Here is a 19,444-nt window from a genome sequence, read left to right on the forward strand (position 1 = left end):
ATGATTCATTCAGAAACTGGACATTTTCTAATAGTGAAAGCAGTGCAATGTTTCTCTTCCTTTTTTCCCCCCCTTTCTGTTTGATTGATTGTTTTATTTATTCTTTAGAAAGAGCTGGGAGACAAGCGGTCAGAAAGCATTGACAAGGTTCGCCAGCTGCTCCCTTTGCCAAAGCAGACATGTGATATTATTACTTGTGAGCCAATGGGATCCTTGATTGACACCAAGGGCAACAAAATTGCAGGATTTGACTCCATTGATAAGAAACAGGCAAGAGTAAATGTTTACTTTCATCTATTTTTTTCATGATTTTTTGATGCATGGGAAATTCAAGCAAACAGGTACAGCTTGTAGAGTGCATGCATTTATACACAGTATCAAAACCAGTATCGTATTTCTGCTGTAGTGCAGCTTTCTAATGCAGTCATTACAAAAGCTTCAGCCCCAGCAATGCAATCTGTGTTAAACAAGTAGGCTTTCTATGAGCAATGATGAGAAAATTGAGTGATTCTGGGCTTGTAAGAGCAGCACTGTTACAAACAGTTGCAAACGACTGACTGCTTTTTTGTTACCAGATATAATTCTGTTTGAAATACACATGCACAGTTTTTCTTGCATGATCCATGTGAAAGTTCTTGGACAGTGTGTGAAACCAGGACTGGATTTATAGAGGGGCACTCAGCGAGCTGTACGAGTCCAAGCAACCTGGTGTGACTTGTATGATACAGCAGCACCACCAGCCCTGCATTTGTACTGACAATGGATCTGTCCTTCTCTTCCTGAATATTCACCAGTGCTTGCAAATAGCCTCAGAGCTTTTGATGTATGTGCTTTTTCAATGGAAACAATTTTATGCCACCCATACAAGTTTGGATAACCCAAAGTTTGGATAACCTTTCACTTTCTGATTTGTTTAAAGTTTGTCCATCAACATCTATACAAACTAGAAGTGAATGATGTTTGCTGCATGTCCTTCCTCATTAATTCCACAGGGTACATGGCCTATTTGTAGCTGCTAATGTAATGAGTGTTGGCATAAGCTTGCTTGATTTTGCAATCTGGGGTCTTGACTGGTATCAGCCAAAAAGGAAGATTATGTTTGACTTGGAGCTGAACAGCAGCAGCTCTTACAAAAGTGTTTGTTTTTCAGGCAGAATCCTACATTTGAGAGCTCATTTGACCTGGAAACCTTTTGACCTGTTACGTGCTGAGAGGAAGCAGGGGGTGATCCTGCTTACAAAAGACAGGAAAGAAGGGGAAAATAAGTGTGTTAGCTGGTTTGGAATTTTTGGCGATATAAAAGGATATGTATTTTTTAAGGTGAATTTATTTAAGAGAGAAGGATGGAGCTTTTTATTCTTATCCCCCCTTACTTAAATATGTAAACTTCTAGCAAGCGTATCTTCAGATTAACAATTCTTTATAGATTATTTGACTTTTCCTCTGAAATGCGATAGATGGAACTTGAAACATTTAGCATGTCTACAAGCAAATAGTACTATAGAAATGTAACTGCTTTTATCTAGTGGTAGCCTTGATGGAGGTTAAAATCCCACCATTATGCAATTGATATATTTTGTGGAGGAGAAAAACTGTTACTGGATTTTCTGACTCAAATCATACAAAAGCAAGTAGTTTGCTCTAGTGTTCAACTTTCCTAAAATGCTAACTTCACTTTTATTTTGAAACAGGGTCTTCAGGTTTCAACAAAACAAAAAGTGTCCCCTTGGGACTTATTTGAAGGCCATAAAAATCCTGCCCCTCTCTCCTGGGCATGGTTTGGTACCGTTCGTGTTGATAGGAAAGTGATCAAATATGAAGAGCAGCAGCACCTCCTCCTGTATCACACACACCCCAAACCCAAGCCACGGAGCTACTACCTCGAGCCCTTGCCCCTTCCTCCAGAGGAGGAGGAGGAAGAGCCTACCACACCTGTCTCTCAGGAACCAGAAAGAAAGTCAGGAGAGCTCTCAGACCAGGGAAAACATGCCATGGATGATGAGAAGAAGACAAAAGGCAGGAAGAGAAAGTCAAAGTCAAGCTCAAGGACTGATGTAAGTGGTTGATGCCCTGTGCAAAACTTGAAATAGCTTGCTGGAGCATCTGACGTTGCATAGTGCTCTCTTAGCTACCTTCAGAAATTGTCCCCCACCTGGAGACCTAGGTTGTAATAAAGGGAATGAATAGAGATGGTCAGCAGGAGGGTGGATTGCTATCAAAGAGAGCTTCCAGGAGAATCAGCGTAGAGAAGTGTACAGTGCTTAGGACTTTACGTGCGATACAAAATATGCTAGACTGGAACTTAACTCACTAATATTATTCAGGTTCCATATGTGCTTTCTCTTGTTTGGTGTAAAATTACAGCACTTAGATTCTCTGTCAATTTCTAAAATACTTCCTGCTCAAATTATGTCCAGAGCAAGCATGCTGGTTCAAACTCAGGTCCCATTCAAATAGAAACCAATTTGAAAAAAGCTCTTCCACGCAGATAAACTGTTTTACTGTGCAGTTTGTTCTGGCTTTTGAGCTGCTTGCCCTGTTGGCTTTAATGTCATTTTGAGGTGTGAGTTCCTCAGCTGAAGAATCCCATAGAGCCAGGGGTTTGAAAAACATACCCGGCACCACCTGAATAATAATGTACATTTACAATAGCAGCATTTTGCACGATTGCAGCCTTTCCATAGTGCCGCCAATGTAGTTGTATGTCTTGTAGATGTGATAAGTATTCTGACAGCATCCGCTGGTTTGTCATTGTATTGTGTATGAAACAGGTATAATGTTGACACAGTTTTCTGGCCTTTTTGATATTTCTGTTAAGTTCATCCCGTTATTGATAAACTGATCCAGTAAGCTGTGCTTGTGCTTTGCCTAATTATAGCCTGCAGAAAATACTTGCTAATAAGGTAAAAATGGATGGTGTCTCTATGAAGTTGTTAGTGTTAATTACCTGTGGGCAGCCTGAGACTTAATCTGTTTTTTACATCATTGCAAACGACAATGGGAACCGTCTCTATCCTTTAATAATTTAGTAGGAAAATTGGCATTATTTATGAGTTAGTAAGGTATGAATGTCAGTAACATTCACTTTTACTGTGCTTTTTAAGGAATATCCACAGAACAACTTATACAGAGTGCCTCCCAATTATTCGCCTATTTCCTCTCAAATGATGCACCATCCTCAGTCTGCCTTGTGGGGTTACAACATCATGGGACAGCCGCAGCAGCCTGGTTTCTTTGTGCAGAACCAGCCCCTCCCACCAGGTATGTGTAAGCTTTGAGGTCGCTCACTGGGCCTTTTTAATTTGATCTATGATAGAATTTGACTTACTACGACCAGATTTTGTTCCAAACTTTCTCTGAAGCAGGTTGTGATGGCTGATGCCATTGGTTTTATTCCTTTAGTTAGACATTTTTAGAAGAGCCTTCCATTAGCAGTTGTAGGTCTGTCTCTTAAGCTGTTAAACTCTCGTGATAGATAATCAAAAATGACCTGCTGATGGATTTTTTTTTTTTTAATTTTTTTTTGGGGGGGATTTTGTGGTGGATTTTTTGTGATGCTGATAGATTTTTCTTATAAGAAAGCTGGTAGAAGTTCAGTGAGGAGCTAAATGAGAGGGATGATTAACAGGAACAAATGACCTTGGGGTTATTTCTTCTGGAGTTATTTCTTCTTTGATTCACATCAAGAACCATGGTGGGTAATTTTACATCTGCTAGATGGAATAAATAAATCTGTGGGCTAGCTTTTTTCAGCATTGGAGATATGTGTTCAATTTTTGTATGCTTGTTTTGTTTCTTACTGTTAATGTGTATAAAATTTAAGATACATATTTTAGATGTTCTTGTGGGCAGCAGGTGATTTTGAAATAGATGTTCTGTCCTTCTCAGGTATTATGCACAGAAGCTTGGAAGTTTGTTTCCAATTATAAATGTTAAATATTTTTTCTGAAGCTCCAAATATAACTCGATCTGCATTTAAGATGCATAAAAATCTTCAGAAAATACCAGAAAGTGTCAACAAAATTAAGAAAATTACGATTTTCAAAAAACGTGTATAAGATGTACCTTCCTAAATCTGTTGACCTATACGTATGTGTTATTTCTCAAGTAGTGCCGATGCATAAGTTATTGCCATCTCATGATAAAATGATTTGACATAATGAGCTGTTTGTATCATGCTTTTGATGTGACATGCAAATTTTGTTTTTCAGTAGTAGTCAAACATCTTAGCTGATGTAGAACATGTAAGAGCCCATAGCCTTTTTACTTTTCATTCTCATTTACAAGTGGTAGTCTTCAAAGATATTTTGCCCTTTCAATTTTTCAGGCCAGTAATCTGGTTTAATCCGGTTCCCTGTCTGCCTTTACAGAGATGAGTTTATCATCATTATTGGAGTTCTAATCAAACAGGAGGTGATGAATTAGCAGTGATCTGTACTAACAACTTTCCTGCAGATGGCAGAGAAAACATTCGTGTTTTTGGTGGGTTTTAGGTGGTTCCAGACTGGATCCAACAAGCTCATTTGTTCCAACTAATACGAAACAAGCCCTGTCGAACATGCTGCAGCGACGCTCTGGCACCATGATGCAGCCCCCCTCTATCCATGCAATCACACCTCAGCAGCAGTTGCTCCAGATGAAACTCCTGCAGCAAGAGCAGCAGCAGCAGCAGCAGCGGCTCCTCAGGCAGCAAGCACAGGCACGATCTCTCCAACAGGTTTGTCCAAACTCCGAAGGCTGAAGAGCAACACAGTGTTTTTGCCTTGTGTTGGGGCTGCTTGCCCTGCACAGGCACGTGGAGTGGAGAGCCAGCTGACGTTTACACTCACAGTAACACCCTAAATATTGCTTAAGCAGGACCATCTGCTTTTAAACTTCATTTGCCCTTTGGTCTTTTAGCCCTTTCTATTTTTAGTGTGTTTCATAAAATCAGGTTTTGCTTCTGCTACTTGATGTTACTCTAGTTCCCTGTTGTTCCACCAGTGACTTTCATGACGGAATTAGCACGGTGCTATGTACCTCCAAACAAACCTCCTAAAAATTCCAGGAGGTCCAACAGAAGCCGTTTCCATACACATGTGCACATGGATGTGCATGTTCTGTAGAAGCAGCTGGTATTCTCCTAACATTTTTACAGAGTACTGCTGCTGTGTGCCAAACCACACATGCCTGTTATGCAACTCCCTTCTGAGCCTAAGATAATTTTCAGAATATGGTTACGGCCAGGCTGATTTTGAATTGATGGCATAAGAACCAAGGAAAATATTTTTTTTTCTTTTGGATCCCAGATAAACAACATGTGTGTACAGTATTTGGCGGTACAACCAGTAACTGCTCACTTTTACTTTTAAAGACTTGCTGTACCCATTTCTACCCTCACTGCAGTCATCTGTATTGTATTGCCTTATGCTGAGTTCTTGCCTTCAAACTTTATGATGTGCCCTGGTTGCTTAAAATAATCAAAATTTTCAGCAAGTATTCTCATAATTTCTCACACGCTGTGTCTGTTTCTTTAGAGCTCCCTCATTGTCCTTATCATCCCTCCTTCAATCTCCCTGTTATGATGCACATAAAGCCCTCTGCAGTGCTTAAATTGCTGACGGGCTAGAATAGTTTTATGTGGGCTGTTCATAATGATGAAACCAGGGTTTTCCTGTATGTGTCATATAGTACCTTTCTTTAAAAGAAAAATCAAAATTAAAAAAAAAAAAAAAAGCCTCCAGAAGTTCTTACTACATGTTTTGTAAGGTCAGTGGTACAGTGGATATTTGATCCCTCATTGGTGTCCAATAGGCACTACCAGGTACTAAGGACTAGGTGCCCTAAATGGTAGGGTACTGGCCTCTACAGTGAGCCATTGCTTCCTGTTCAATAGGAACCTTGAATTACCTCTTACGTTAGACAGTACCTCAATATTTGAGTGTTAGGTCAAACTGGTTTTCAATTATTATGATAGAATGCAGGTTTCAATAAGAGCCTTTAGTAAACAAATGATGTTCACTACTTATGGCTAGCTGGATTAAAAAGTAATGATTGAAGATCTAGAACAACATATTATTCTCGCATTTAAGAAATATGTTGTTTAACATTGTCATCTTTAGAGGACAGAGGATGTTGGATTTGCCTTTTGGTTTCAAACAAGACCAACATCTGAAATGTTAAGAACAGTGGTTAGGTTTTTCTCTGAAGTACTGCCTAGACAGTTTGTCAGTAATGAGAAACAGCCTATCAGGAAGATGTGACTCCAGGCCTAAATAAGTTTAATAAGGTGTCTGTCATGAACTTTTTCATAAAATATGGTTCATACTGTTATGAGGGCATGCCCAGTCTAACAGTTGCACTAAAGTTCAGCTGGGTAGGTTCAAATGCATATCTCAGCGAACGTATGTCATGTTGGGTGTTCTTCAATCCACTCAGCAGGTCTGTATCAGCTCTATTGTTGTGTCAGCAGTAAGTCAGTGCAAATTAAGCTGAGATAAACCAAGTTAAACCAGTCTTTTGTCTCCAAACTACCTCTACACAGTGGCATCCTTTTTAGCATCCTGGGGAGTACCACAGACAGGCACGTTTTCCTGTGTACTTCTAGCTTTTTGCCTTATTGGTTGTTTGGGGAGATTCATTCAGGACGTTATTTGAAAACTTTCACCGTGATAAAATGAACGAGCAATTCACCAGGCCGTTCAGTTTGCTTTCCTTGTTTGAGCGTACGCTGGCAATACTGATACCGGAGAAGCCCCTCCAAGGTACTAGAGGCACTGGGAATGCTCTCAGACTGCAGGCTGCCCCAGCAGGACACCCGCCTGCACGCATGGCTGGTGCCTTAGTTCAGCCAAGTGGCCTTTGGGAATTTGCGGTAGTTCTTTCTCTAGTCCTGAATTTAGAGCAGGAAATGCCGTACAAGTAGAAGCCTGAAGGTAGTATTTGGAAATACAGGAAGAAGATGACTTGTAAGTATTATTACTATGCAGTGTAGGTTGTTAGGTTGAGCTTAAACAGGGAAGATTTCCTCTTTGGTTTTTATGTCTCAGCAGCTGGAGAATGAAGTTACCTGTGCAGCTTGAAATTATTAGGACTGGTGTTTCATGAAACCTCCAGAGAGAACAGTTCTGTGAAACCAGTCCACAAAGACTCTGGCCTTCAGTGCTGTATCATTCATGCTGTGCTCTTGAAAATTAATAACTATGGTTTGTCCAAAATGTTGAATACTATATATAGAATAAATAGGCTCCGGTGGGTGGCAGTTTCCTTTCCATGTTTTGAGTTTCTGTTCATAAATTTTATTAAAGTATGGAGATTCATTAGCGTCATGAAACACTTGAAAGGGTTCTGTCAGTGTTTCAGAACACCGGCATTCTTTCAATACATTCAGGTGAGCACTGTAAAGGTGCTGTACTACTGTACTAACAAGCTGAGCCTAATCATATATATTCTCTGTATTGTTTGCTATTTTCTCGCCTGTCCTTTTCCTTTAGGATGTCTGTAGCTCTGCTGTATCCCTTCAGGATGGCTTTGACAACGTAATGGTAACCAATCTGAGATCACGAACTTTTCTTCTCTTTATTTTCTCTTTTGCACAAACATGCATTTCTTTCAACACATAGGCTGCACACTTTGCTTTTGATGAGAATGATACGCTTTGGGTACTCCTTGTGGCTAGGTAGTGCAGTGGCTGCATGCGGGAAGGCTGTGAATATACTTGCACACAGAATATTTTGTTCTTACGAATATTCCCGATGACTGCATCATTGATTTATTTTTTTTTCTCTTCAGAAAATGTTGTGTTTCTCTCTGTGAAAGATTAGAGTAGCTGCAAGATAGCCTGATGCCATGTCCATCCAAGCATGACCTGCCCCTTCCCATTTTGCCCCCGTCTCCTTGCTGGTGCCTGTGTCTGCTCCACTCTGCCACCTTCCACCGTGGTGGCGTTCGCCGCGCTGTGCAGTGCGGTAGCGGTGGCTGCTGAGGCAGCGCCGCCCTACGGGCTGGCTAAGAGGCAAAGGATGGACCACGCAGGTTTTACAGCCAGCACGCAGAGCCACGTGAACTGCAGTTTCCAAAATACTTCGTCTCGTAGGCACAGCAGTATAGTGCCTGGTGGTGCGTTCCTGAGCTGCAGGACATGCAGTTAGAATAACCGTGTTTTGTTTCTTCCAAAATAAGAAACAGTTAATAGCTAGATAATAAATTTTCATAGAATTCAGTCATTTGTGGAGAGAAGAGATGACATCTGTCTTTGTGGCCTGAAGTTTCATCCCTAATATCCATGTTTGAAAGTTTGCCTGATATGGTCAGTTAGAAAAGCTGCTTCAGAATTAGTTTGCAGGACTTTCTTCCTATCCTAGGGAAACTGCAATGCTGTCAAAAACACTAATTGGAAAAACAAAATTTATTTTTAAAAAGGCTTTTCTGCTTACCCTGTTTGCCAGTATTTTATAGATGTGCAGTATTTACAGTTACTACTGGCAGCATGGCAGAACGGGGTGTAGGTCACTGTATTTACAGCTGATCAGGCACACCTAGATATGCAGCAAGTGTGCGGTGAAGTCTGTCAGGTTTATCATCATAGGATGTTATTCTTACCTAAATAAGTGCTAGTGTTTCGCTACCTACTTTTGAAGTCAGATTTGATCAGATTTGATTCATAATCAGGGTACAATACCACAGCTGGTATGATTACCAGTTCACACACCGCATAGAGGAGCAAATGCATTCTAAATACAATATGGTCACATACTTAGTATGAAAAAGCAGTAAGTTGTGTTTGTTTCAATTTAAGGTGTAAGTAGAACAAAGAGAACAATGGTTATTGCTGTAACATTGCATCAGCATTGAATAAAAGTGGAGGGGTTTTTCTCCCTTCTTTTCCTTCGTCCTTTTTTTTTTTTTTTTTTTTAATGTGCATGCACAATTCTGGCTTGCAGCAATTGGCTTGCATGTTCAGTTAACTCTTACTAAATTATGCCTGAAGGGAGAAGTCCCTTTGAATTTAGTAACCCTGCTGTTGCTGCTCGGGAATGCAGAGCTCTCACTCACAACACGGGAATTTACTCTGTTGCCATGTGCTGCAGTGAAATAAATTGATCCATCTCCTGCCTGATGAACAGCTTTTTGCTTAAATTTCACTCTTGGATTTGTCTGTAGCGCTTGTCTGGCCTGGGTGGCGGTGCCTCGGGTGGTGGTCTTTGATAAGGGTGTTCTGCTCTGGGATTCGCAGCCCCACGGCAGCTCTGCTGCTTTGTCTGTGTTTAAGCGGTGGGAAGAAGGCCCGTGGACAAAAGCCATTTGTGGATTTCACCACGTATTGCTGGGATCACGCATCTGCTCGTTTAGTATTTTCACACATAATTACGGCCTAATCCAATTTCCATCGATATAACTTTCCATTGACACTAGAGGGGCACTGTTTACACCCATGGGCATGAGTGGAGAAATTCTGGTTTGGGGCACGCAAGGTGAGCTGTCACTGGGAGAAACAAAAAGAAAACAAAACACGGAGCATGTCTCCAAGTCTGTCTGTGGAAACCGACTTCCACTGAACCCACAGGGTCGTTTGTGTTACTGCTAGGCATATTTCAAGGCCCTATTTTGTGGTTGTTGTTGTGTTTTGTTGTTTCGAAAAATTGGTCATGGTTTTATCAGATTTCACTGTTTACCTTTGGGTGAATTCAAGTTACATCTTTATCTGTCTCATGGTTTGCACCTCACGAAGAAGTTTTGGAAGCAGTTTGCTCAGAGAAATGATTGGTTATTTTGTTAGTCTGTTTGTTGTTTTTCTTCTTCTTCTATCTCTCTCAAAAAAACCCCAAAACTTAAGTTTTTGAGCACTTTCCCCTGCCCCCAATACCACTGTACTAAGTGCGTCTTCAGCTGCTCAGTGTTTTATGGGCATCCTGTGTGCAAGGCATACCGGCTGCTCAGCTTTTCGGTTCCTCACCTCCCAGGTTGTTGTTTTGAGAGCTCCCCATCTGATTTTGCAGATATTTTTCCAGCTAAATTTGCTTTCAGTCCCGGCAGTAGTTAGGGATATAGACGTTTTTTCTGTTCACACTTCTGGTACTCCCTGATTTGTTTTTCAGAACTTTCCCGGAGATATTGGCTGTTTTTTAAAACAAATCCTTAGCGTAGCTTCTGCCTGCTTAGCGTAGCTTGTCGTAACAGAGCTCCCTTCCGTCTTGTCTGGCCCTTGTGGCTCCTTTAGCAGCGGTCCCAGAGTCCTGCACCAGAGCCCCAGCTACGTCAGTCGTGGCTTTAAAAGGCAGGAAGGCATTAAAAACAGGTGCCGTGCCAACCCCGTGGCATCCCTTGGCAGCTTTGCCCCTGGCTGCGCCACCTGGTTGGTGACCCCTCCTGCCCGGTCCCTCCCCGGCGCCCCGGGGGGACCCCAGCGCCAGGTGGCTCCGCGCGGGGCTGGCTCTGCTGGAGCTGCAGCCCGCGGGCGCTGTGCCCGCCGCGGGCTCACAGGCCAGGCGGCTCTGCTCATTTCCCGGGTCTGTTGGCGCAGACGACCTTATTTTTAAATGCAGTCCAAATTAACAGCCGATCTGCAAGACTGCTGGTGGCACTTTCAGACTTGTTATCCTTTGGTGTATTTCCTACTGAGGGGCTGGGAGCAGATAAAGAAGGAAAGTTCCTTCGGTGGTTCAGTGGTTTTATCCATTGTTATTCGTATTTGTTTTCTTTTCCAGCTGGTAGCCCCGATTGTGGTATTGCCGCTTGCAGTGTGTTATCAAACTGACTTCTAGCCTTAAATTACAATATTTCTCTGTATGGATATCCAGATTATAATGTCAATTGCCTTTTTTTTTTTTTTTGTGGTGAACTGGACAGCTAAGTGGAGGGAGCACCATTGCTTCCAGCTTGTGTCTGCTACTAAGATTCCTTGAGTAGAACAATTTTCAAAATGATCAATTGCAACATCACAATAACACAAAAAACTGTGCAGGCTTGATTGCATTTCTGGCAAATTCTCATTCACCAATTTTTTACAATCTCGGTCTTGAAGTATGTCTAATTTATTTTCCTCTTTTCTTGTGCTTCAAAACATACTAATGCAATCTTGAAATGAGTTGCTGTTAGTTTGGCATAAATTTGGAGGCAATTTGAAGCAAACAAGCTAGGCTCTCTGCCGATCACAAATACAAAGCGTATTTCCAAGCTGCTGGGAGCTGGAAATGTTTGCATAGCCATTTATCGTACAAGTATTTTGCACGTCATCAAGAAATCTGCAAATGAGCATTTGGACTGCTTCATCTGTGGGAAAACCAGCAGTCAGGTAGCTTGAGGAAGTTATCAACTGTGTTTTTAAACTAGAGATTATCACTCTCTCTAAGTTTCCAGTGCAATTCTGTGTTCTGTCTGGAAGACCAGCTAGATTTATTTATTTTTTTCTAAAGCGCAAGAAATGCTTTGCGAATCTCCATTTTTAAAGGGTGTCTGTGAAAACCCCTGTTCAGTAAATGTCTGTTTCTTCACCGCAGCAGTGTTACAGCAGTGTGAGATATCAGAAGGTCAGTTCTCCCACCTCCCCGTGAGCGAGTGCAGTTCAGCAGACAGTTTGGTGTTGCAAAGTGCCGTTTTTTTGAAGGAAGTGGTGAAGCCTCTCCCTGGCTCGTTATTACACGCGGTGGTGGGGTTTGGGGGCGGCTGCTGCTCGGGGCGCAGGGGCTGTTCCCGATCCGTGTGTGTCTTTCAGGGTCAGCCCATGGACCAAGCTGCTATGTTCACCCCACAAGTTCGACCCCCGGCTCAGCTTCCGCAGTACCCAGGGTTGCAGCAAGCACAGGTACTGTGCTGCTCAGGTGGAGTGAGTGCATAAAAATGTTTTTTAAGCAGAGTTCCTTCACTTTCCAGTCTGCTTGTCCCTGCTGAAGGTTTGCTTGGGACTTGTCTCATGCACGTGGCCTAGGGCAATGGCGTTGCCCTGTTCTGGGGCGTTCACTGCTCTCTGCACGCTGCAGCTAGTAGATGTAAGGTAGCCACTTCGCAGTTTCTCCCCTAATGATGTCGCTGGTAAAGACAAGCATACTTCTGAGCAAAGTCTGAAATTTGACCTTTTTTTGGTGAGATATTGACACCAGTAATGCTTTAAAATGAACCTCTGTTATGCTGTATTCATTCTGGAACTTGGGGTTTTGGGGCAGGGGGAGGAGAGAGGTGCAGCTGTGAGCACAGCCCCGCTCTTGCTCGGTACCTCTTGGGGAGGGAGGGCAAAGACCAGGCTGGGTCCTGCTGCATGCGGTCACGTTTTAGCTGCCTGAAGCTGCAAGCAGAAGCACTACCAGCATGGTAGTGGCACTACCAGCATGGGGGACCCTGCCTCGTACTGATTGCTTCCAGTTGCTGGGTTTCAGTTCTTTGATAAAGGCCATCTCTTTCTTTTATAATGAAGCTAATTTAAATAGGGTTAAGTTACACAGTGAAATCTCTCTTTTGTCTGCTTCCCATGCAGAGCATGCCTCACGGATACACAATGTACAGCACACAGATGCCTTTGCAGCAGCAGCAGCCCGGCGGCGTGGTGCTCTCCCCCAGCTACAACCCCCGGGCGTACACAGCAGCTCACTCCGGCCCCGCGCTGATGGAGAGGCTGAGGCAGATGCAGCAGCAGCCGAGTGGATACATCCAACAGCAGGCTGCTGCATACATCCAGCCTTTGACAGGCACTCAGCGGTGAGGTTCTGCTGTTCTCGTAGCTGGTGACATTGCAAGATTTTAATGGCAACTTTAATTTAGAGGTCTAAAGTTTTGCTTAAAGTTAATCAAAATGAAGCTAGTGCTGGGTCTAACTAGCAATAAATTTGCCTTTCTCTCAAGTTTCCCCCTAGTTGCTCTTGGCACAGGTTGTAGCCCAGTTATATCCTGTGTATTTGTAGAGCATAAGATTTCATTTAAAGGTGACTGTTGGGTCCTATTTCCTGCTCCCCTCTCCCTATTCTGTAAGCTGAATCCATATCATGCAAATAAGTGTGCAGTATTAAACATTAATAAATATTTCAGGTTCTGTAGTCAAGAAAACACAAGACCAATTTGGTAGTTTAACTAGTAATAGACAAATGAATTTCAGTTCAGCCTGAATACACTAAATTGACTTGAGTTTGAAAATAAATCTGAGTTGTAGCCTATAAAAAACAGGAAAAATACAGTGGTAAAGAAATGTAATGAAACAGAAAGCAGATGAAGCAGGAACAACATCTGTAAACAGGATTGTTAAAGAGCATCCAGAGTGGAAAACTAGAGTTTCCGATGAAAGTCTTGAATTGGAGATTTTTTTTTACTAAACGTTCTAAGATAGCATTTCTTGCTTGGTGTTTTTTTTTCAGTATTTTAGAAATTAAGAAGCCTAATAATCAGTTTTAAGTTCACGGAAGTGTAACTAAGAGATGTTTTGGTCAGGAGAACGTTTTAGTGCTTATATGGAAGTCTTGCTTGAAACATAGAAAAGCAGGAGTCAAATTATTACCTGTACCAGTTGCCAGGCAATAGGATGGTACAGCTTCTCTTATGGGATATTTTTCAAGGCATTCATATTTGGAAAAATAGTCTTCCTGTAAAACTTAACATCTTCTAAGTCCGTAGAAGTCTAATGTCATAGCTTGTAGTTGAATACTCCTAGACTAACTTTTTGCTCTGTTTACAAATGGAGTACAATTCCTTTTTTTATTTTCTTATTTTTCAACCAGATTGACCCATCAGCCTTTGCAGCCAAATTCATTGATAGGAGGGGGACTGGACAGCGCATCAACCACAGGTCCTCATCCAAACCTGAACTCGGCACAGCTGCCTCAGGAGCAAATGAGACAGAGGCAGCAGCAGATTCGACAGCAGAGACTCTTCCAGGTGAGGGACCCAACTGCACCAAAGGCAAGGGATACTTCATTGCAGGGAATGTAAACATCGCTGTAGCAGGGGATGGAGTTACTCGCTCACTTGTATGTGCATTCAAGTCTAAAGCAGAGGAGCTGGGTGCTGTTAATCCTGACTGGTTTCACTTGAGTGCAATAATTTATTGCTTACGTCTGGGACTTCCAAAAGAGAGCTCTAGGCATACGTGTGAAAATCAATACTTCAGTTTTTCAGGATAGTAGAACGCTTTTGGAAAAGGTAAATTTGAGAATAGCCTAGCTGAAAGAACTGAGACAAAAGCAGTGGTTATGCTCTGTCTACCCTCTCAGGCCTTATATACTGGAATTAAATTGATAATTAAATTAAATAGACCTGGTTGTTCTATTATCTTTATTCTGATTTGATAATATATTTTTAGTCTGGAGATAAGCATTGGTTTATCAGCTAAGTATGTAAGGCTTGTCCCAGGGGAAGTAAATTATATTAGAAATCCTTCCCATGGCCCTTTGATGGTTGGAATTATTTTCACATTTTTGTTTTAATGCAATAGCTATCTGTGCCAGTTCCTGTCAAATGATAACGCATTTTGTCTAGATTTTTTTTTGACATAATAAACAAAATACACCAGCTTTTGTATTATTAAAAATGTCCTCGTGAGCCTTGGTGTGGCTGATGATGAACAGAACTGGAGCGCTGTGAGGCTCGTCTCCCACATGGGGCCTTCAGTGACCAGTGCTGTAAGCAAGGCCAGATCCCAGCCTGTAAAGCAGTCACAAAAGCCATCTTGCTGGGCTCGTGGTCGTTCCCTGAGGCAGCGTGCGAGCAGCAGCACCCTCGTTTCAACACCCACCTTCTTCCAGTTGCAGCAGGGGCAGCAGCAGGGCCCGCAGCAGCCACAGACGCTCGGTCTCCAGCCCGTGCAGCCGCAGCAGCCCTTGGTAAGCAAATGTGAGGCTGGGGGCGGGCGTAGCACAGGGTGGGCTTTGTCGCTTCTGAGACGGGCAGTGGGACAGGCAGGTGGGACCTGCACCTCGCCTGCCGGCCCGGGGCAGGGGGCGCGGGCAGCTTTCAGCACAGGCCCTGGGCTGGGGGCTCACGCACTGCCCCGCTCAGCCCCTGCAGCATCGCTGTGTGTTTGCTTTTCAAAGGTGCTCCTTCCAGGGCCGCGGTGCACAGCTGCCTCCTGCACTTCTGTGCTCCGTTCAGTGGTGTAGTCAGAGCCGTTACCACAGCTGGGCCAACTATGGCAAGGTGTTTTGCTGAAAAAAGAAAGGATTTGTGTGTGTTGGGAAGGGGGAGCGGTTCAAATGCTTCACTTCAACATATCTTTTCGAAATTATACTTAACAATATTGAACGAGAACTAATGGTTAAGATCCCAAACAATAAAATAACTACCCGTAGCAGTTCTTTTGAGAAGAGAAGTGCTTGGGGATGCAGTTACGAAATGAGTACTGGTGCTTTTCTAATTCGGTACATCTCTTTTCCATCACTGGTAAAACAAGACTGATGAGACTAGCTGCCTTATGTCTGTGTGCGAGTTCAAAGAGGGAAAAAAATGAGAGGTTGTGAAATTATCCTCACCCTTGCTACTATTAAGGCATAAATAAATGATTATTTTTAAAATCTGGTACAGAACTAAGTACTCACTGAAAAGTCAGGGATCTTTTCTTCTGGAAGTGTAAAGACTTAGTTTTCCCACAGCAGCAAGGTAAGGTAAATTAACATCATACTTCTGCAGGATTTTTTTTTCTGTTTATAATTGCTGTGCTATGTGTTTTTACAAGCATTATCCTAGTTAAAAAAAAAAAAAAGTAATAATGAACAGCCCTTGCTAGCTAATAACTTGATGAGAAATATATAGCTGCTGCTGATGCCTATAAATGGGTGGATTTTTATGTCTTTGTATTGTAGGCTTTCAAGGTGAACACAGGATAATGTATACATGTGAGGCTATTTGTGGAAGAAGTTTTTGCTGTAACGCAAAGAAAAACATTCACTTTGAAACATATGGTGCTGATTGTCAGCACTTTCCTGTGTTGCCAGGCTTGTGCTGTGTTTGTGTGAGCATCTGCACTCCCTCTGGTGTTGGCTGCGGATCGTGGCTGCTCCCCTGCCGCCAGGCTCCTGTCCCTGCCTTAATTCAGTTCACAATGACTGTTGGTGACTTCAGGCCTCTGATTTTTAGGTTGTAATGCCAACATTTTTTGGGAAAAAAAAAAAGTTTCTGTTGTTTGAAGGTCCTTTTAAATTAAATGATTAGTCATATAAGAGAGCTGAATGAAGGCAACTGTACAAACAAAATTATGTGTAAGACTTTCCTTTATGCAGCCTTTCACAGATTTTTGTATGATTTTACTAAATCACTATCACTACCAAATAATTTTTATGGATGCTTACACTGAATTTGCAGTGCTGTTGTCCATGTTTCCTGTACTTTTTCATTTTTTTAAGACACATTTAAGGTAGTTGAGGATAATTAGAAAAAGGTTGTTCTAGAAAAATGGAAAAATTGGAATTGCCAACTGCTGAGTTTCTGCATTAATCAATGCAATCTTATGGAGAAACTGGAAGGCAGCATGTAAGTGCAGGAGTGAAGGATGTTTATCTGATAGCTATTGAAGGATTATTTACATCCGTTTTTAAGTTTTTCCTAATAGTATTTTTATCTTGAACAAACAGCATGTGAAAGGCTGTCTGTCATGGAGACCGAGCACCTGCCTGGCTGCTGGCTGGCTTTTCCGACACTTAGCACAGCAGGATGCTTTTTGCTGGTTTCACGTCCCTAAGAAGCCCTGGTACAGTTAATGCTTTTGACTGATCTCAGCATTTACTAAGGACTGTTCGCCAGAAGATTACACAATGTATTTTAAGTAAAGGATTTGGTTTCAGAAAGGGAAAAGAAGCTGAGGTCTTACTAAAACACTGAAACTCCCTTCAGTAAACAGAAAGTTTCACTGAAACAAAGCACGGGTGTATTCTGTAGGGCATGTGATGGACAATAGTATCGAATATTTTTATTCAGTACATCAGGTTTTCAACTTGGTTGGGTATGTTATTATGCAGAATCTGTGGATGCTGTATTTAAAAACAAACAAACAAAACCCACCACTTAATTAGAAGCGCTGTCCTTTCACCACGTCCAATGAGAAGGAAAGTTACAGGACGTAGGAACGGACCAAGAGAAGAGCTTAGAGGCCCTGAAGATAAGTAATACAATAAATGATGAAGGTTTTGTTTTCAGCACTAGCGTAGCAGCGTCTCATTCATCACGATTTTTCTCCCTGGAGTAGGGAAGTGTGAGGGCCGTGCCGTTGGCTTTCTGTCCTTGCAGAGCCTGAAGGTAACTGTTACACAGGTATTTCTTCCCTACAGGTGACACCTGGGTTTTCAGAGGGAAGAAATGCCTCTTGTGTATGCAAAGCTTTGGCACCAGACATATCCATCCTAACGGTATCTTTGCTTCAGATGGTCTGTGCCAGATCTGTCCATCATAACTCAGTAGCTTGATTTGAAATATATCCACTACTGTGACATGTCTGATCAGTAAAAGTTAGTAATATAGAATGATTTTCTCCTGAATGACAGGCAGAGGTGTTAAAAACAAAGTGGTGCTTGTTTTCCTACCTAGTCTTATGTGAAAAATAGACTTCATGTGTCATCTAGCTAGGGAATAGTGCAGGCTGTCAGATAGACCAGTTAGAGATTAAATTCTGCTTTGATGCAGGTACAGATAGTGCGCAAATTGGTGAAAGTCGGTGCATTTATACCAAGGGTGCTTTTGAAGTGATCGAAGTCATGATTTAGTTCATTAACAGCAGATTTCTTTGGATGCTTTTTGTGTCTAATTTCATTGTGCTTAGTGCCACGCACTGGGAGGGCTTTGCCTTGATCCCTGCAGGTTTCAGGTCAGGGTCAGAGCGACGACCGGTTTGCTCTGCGGATGAGCGTGCCCAGCTGGGCGGGCACTGAGCAGTCCCCGTTCCTCGGGAGCCAAGAATCAAGCACGCAGCTGCAGCCCTGCAGCGGACCAAACAACCTGTGCTTTGTGCTTATCCCTGCTGTTATCTGAAGTGCCATTGCCTTGGGAGAAACGTTTTTTTGGAAGCTTAAGTTTCTTTTGAGTATTACACTTCAAATACATGCAAGTGTTTAAAAGTGCCCAAGAGGCTGTTAATTTTGATTAGCAGTTTTGATTTGCCTTAGCTGTGCACAAAGCAGACAGTAAAGCTACTTAAAGTGGCTCGCAGGATGAATATCGGCCTCTCCAGAGGTGGAAAATATGAGCTTTTTGTAACAGAGACTGGACACACGTGATACCTACAACACCGTTGGAAAACTGTAACATTTCAGGGAATGAAGGAAACAAATGTTTTGTAAGTTTTAAGTGTGCTCCATGTGTCCTTACTGTGCCATTAAAATTTACGGCAGGTCTGCCTTTTTTGTGTTGTCCTTCACCTGTGCAGTCAGCAGCTCGCGTGCTCGTGTTTTCTCCTGGGTTAAGTGGCTGAAATAGCTCCCCACTACAAGGCCAGGCGAGAGCAGCTGCTGGTAAGATCAGGACGTGAGCATCTGTGCTACTCCCTCCTGTGAAGCCATTGCTCTTCCCGGGCAGCAGCAGCTCTGGGGCTGCCTCCTGTTTGCTGCCACCTCCCAGCACTTCTCAGCCTCATCGCCACGCAGTTCTGTGAGTGCTGGCAGAGGAGCTAGGCAGGAAATTTTTTAAAAGACCTGGAGAAGAAAGTAGCCTGGAGGAAATGCTGGGATCTTCTCCTGGTGGGAGCTGTCAGCCTGGAGGTGGATGGGATGGGTCATGGTGTCCCCGCGGCCTGCAGCGCCCCGCTGCTCGGCGCTGCGACCTGGGCTGCTCAGCGGCGGCCTCAGCAGTGGTGCTCCTGTGCCAGCCGTGCCAGGAACTCAGCAGCGCAGCTCTCAGGAGGGCACTGGGACAGCTGCCAAGGAGGGTTTTCTGCTCACTCAGTGCTGTGTTTGATGCCTATCACAGCCCTGCTGGAGAAGGTGGGGGGCTGACCCCCAGACATCCTCGTGCTGGGGACGCACAGAGCTGAGTCCGCCAGCACCGTGACTGTTCATGGTTGCACTTCTGTAGCATGTGTTAAGGCACAAGTTGAACGCTTTTTGCTGTTACTTGACATGCACTTATGCTATGCTCCTTTCTTCCATCTTTCTCATTACTTCAGCAGTTTCCGCGGCAAGGCTTACAACAGACACAGCAGCAGCAACAGACGGCGGCACTGGTCAGGCAACTCCAGAAGCAGCTCTCTAGTAAGTAGGCGTTGGTGTGCATCCGCGTGTATGTGTCTGTACTGGGATATGGAATTACTTTTCTGGAGACATTCTGCCTATTTAAGTCCTGCCATGCATGCACGTAAGTAATTTAACAGCAGGTTACAGGCCCCAGCTGCAATGCAGTAGCAAAATTCTGGTGCTTGCACATCCCCTGTACTCCTGTTGGTCTCTGGAGGCACCTGCAGGACGGGTGGCCCGTTCACGATCTGCTGCCCATTTTCTCCCCTCACTTCCGTAGCCATACTGCAGGCAAAGTCCCTGAGGGACTTAGCAAATCGTGCGTGCATTAGACA

The 19,444-nt window shown here is 43.2% G+C and overlaps 1 protein-coding gene across 5 annotated transcripts in view; it reads left to right on the forward strand.

Annotated features, from left to right (window-relative positions):
• The window catches only part of MED12L (mediator complex subunit 12L), a 140,741-nt gene that overhangs the window by 120,766 nt on the left and 531 nt on the right, over nt 1–19,444 (forward strand). For 2 of the 5 annotated variants that reach the window (XM_080604671.1, XM_080604672.1), the window contains 9 exons: nt 109–276; nt 1,692–2,054; nt 3,105–3,261; nt 4,494–4,717; nt 11,693–11,782; nt 12,449–12,669; nt 13,680–13,836; nt 14,703–14,780; nt 19,043–19,127. In XM_080604671.1, the coding sequence (XP_080460797.1) occupies nt 109–276; nt 1,692–2,054; nt 3,105–3,261; nt 4,494–4,717; nt 11,693–11,782; nt 12,449–12,669; nt 13,680–13,836; nt 14,703–14,780; nt 19,043–19,127 (1,543 nt within the window). The remainder of the gene's footprint in view (nt 1–108; nt 277–1,691; nt 2,055–3,104; nt 3,262–4,493; nt 4,718–11,692; nt 11,783–12,448; nt 12,670–13,679; nt 13,837–14,702; nt 14,781–19,042; nt 19,128–19,444) is intronic. The other 3 variants (XM_080604673.1, XM_080604675.1, XM_080604674.1) reach the window with 2 other exon arrangements.

The sequence above is a fragment of the Anser brachyrhynchus genome, assembly GCF_964034855.1.
Source record: "Anser brachyrhynchus genome assembly, chromosome: 9".
Lineage (NCBI taxonomy): Eukaryota > Metazoa > Chordata > Aves > Anseriformes > Anatidae > Anser > Anser brachyrhynchus.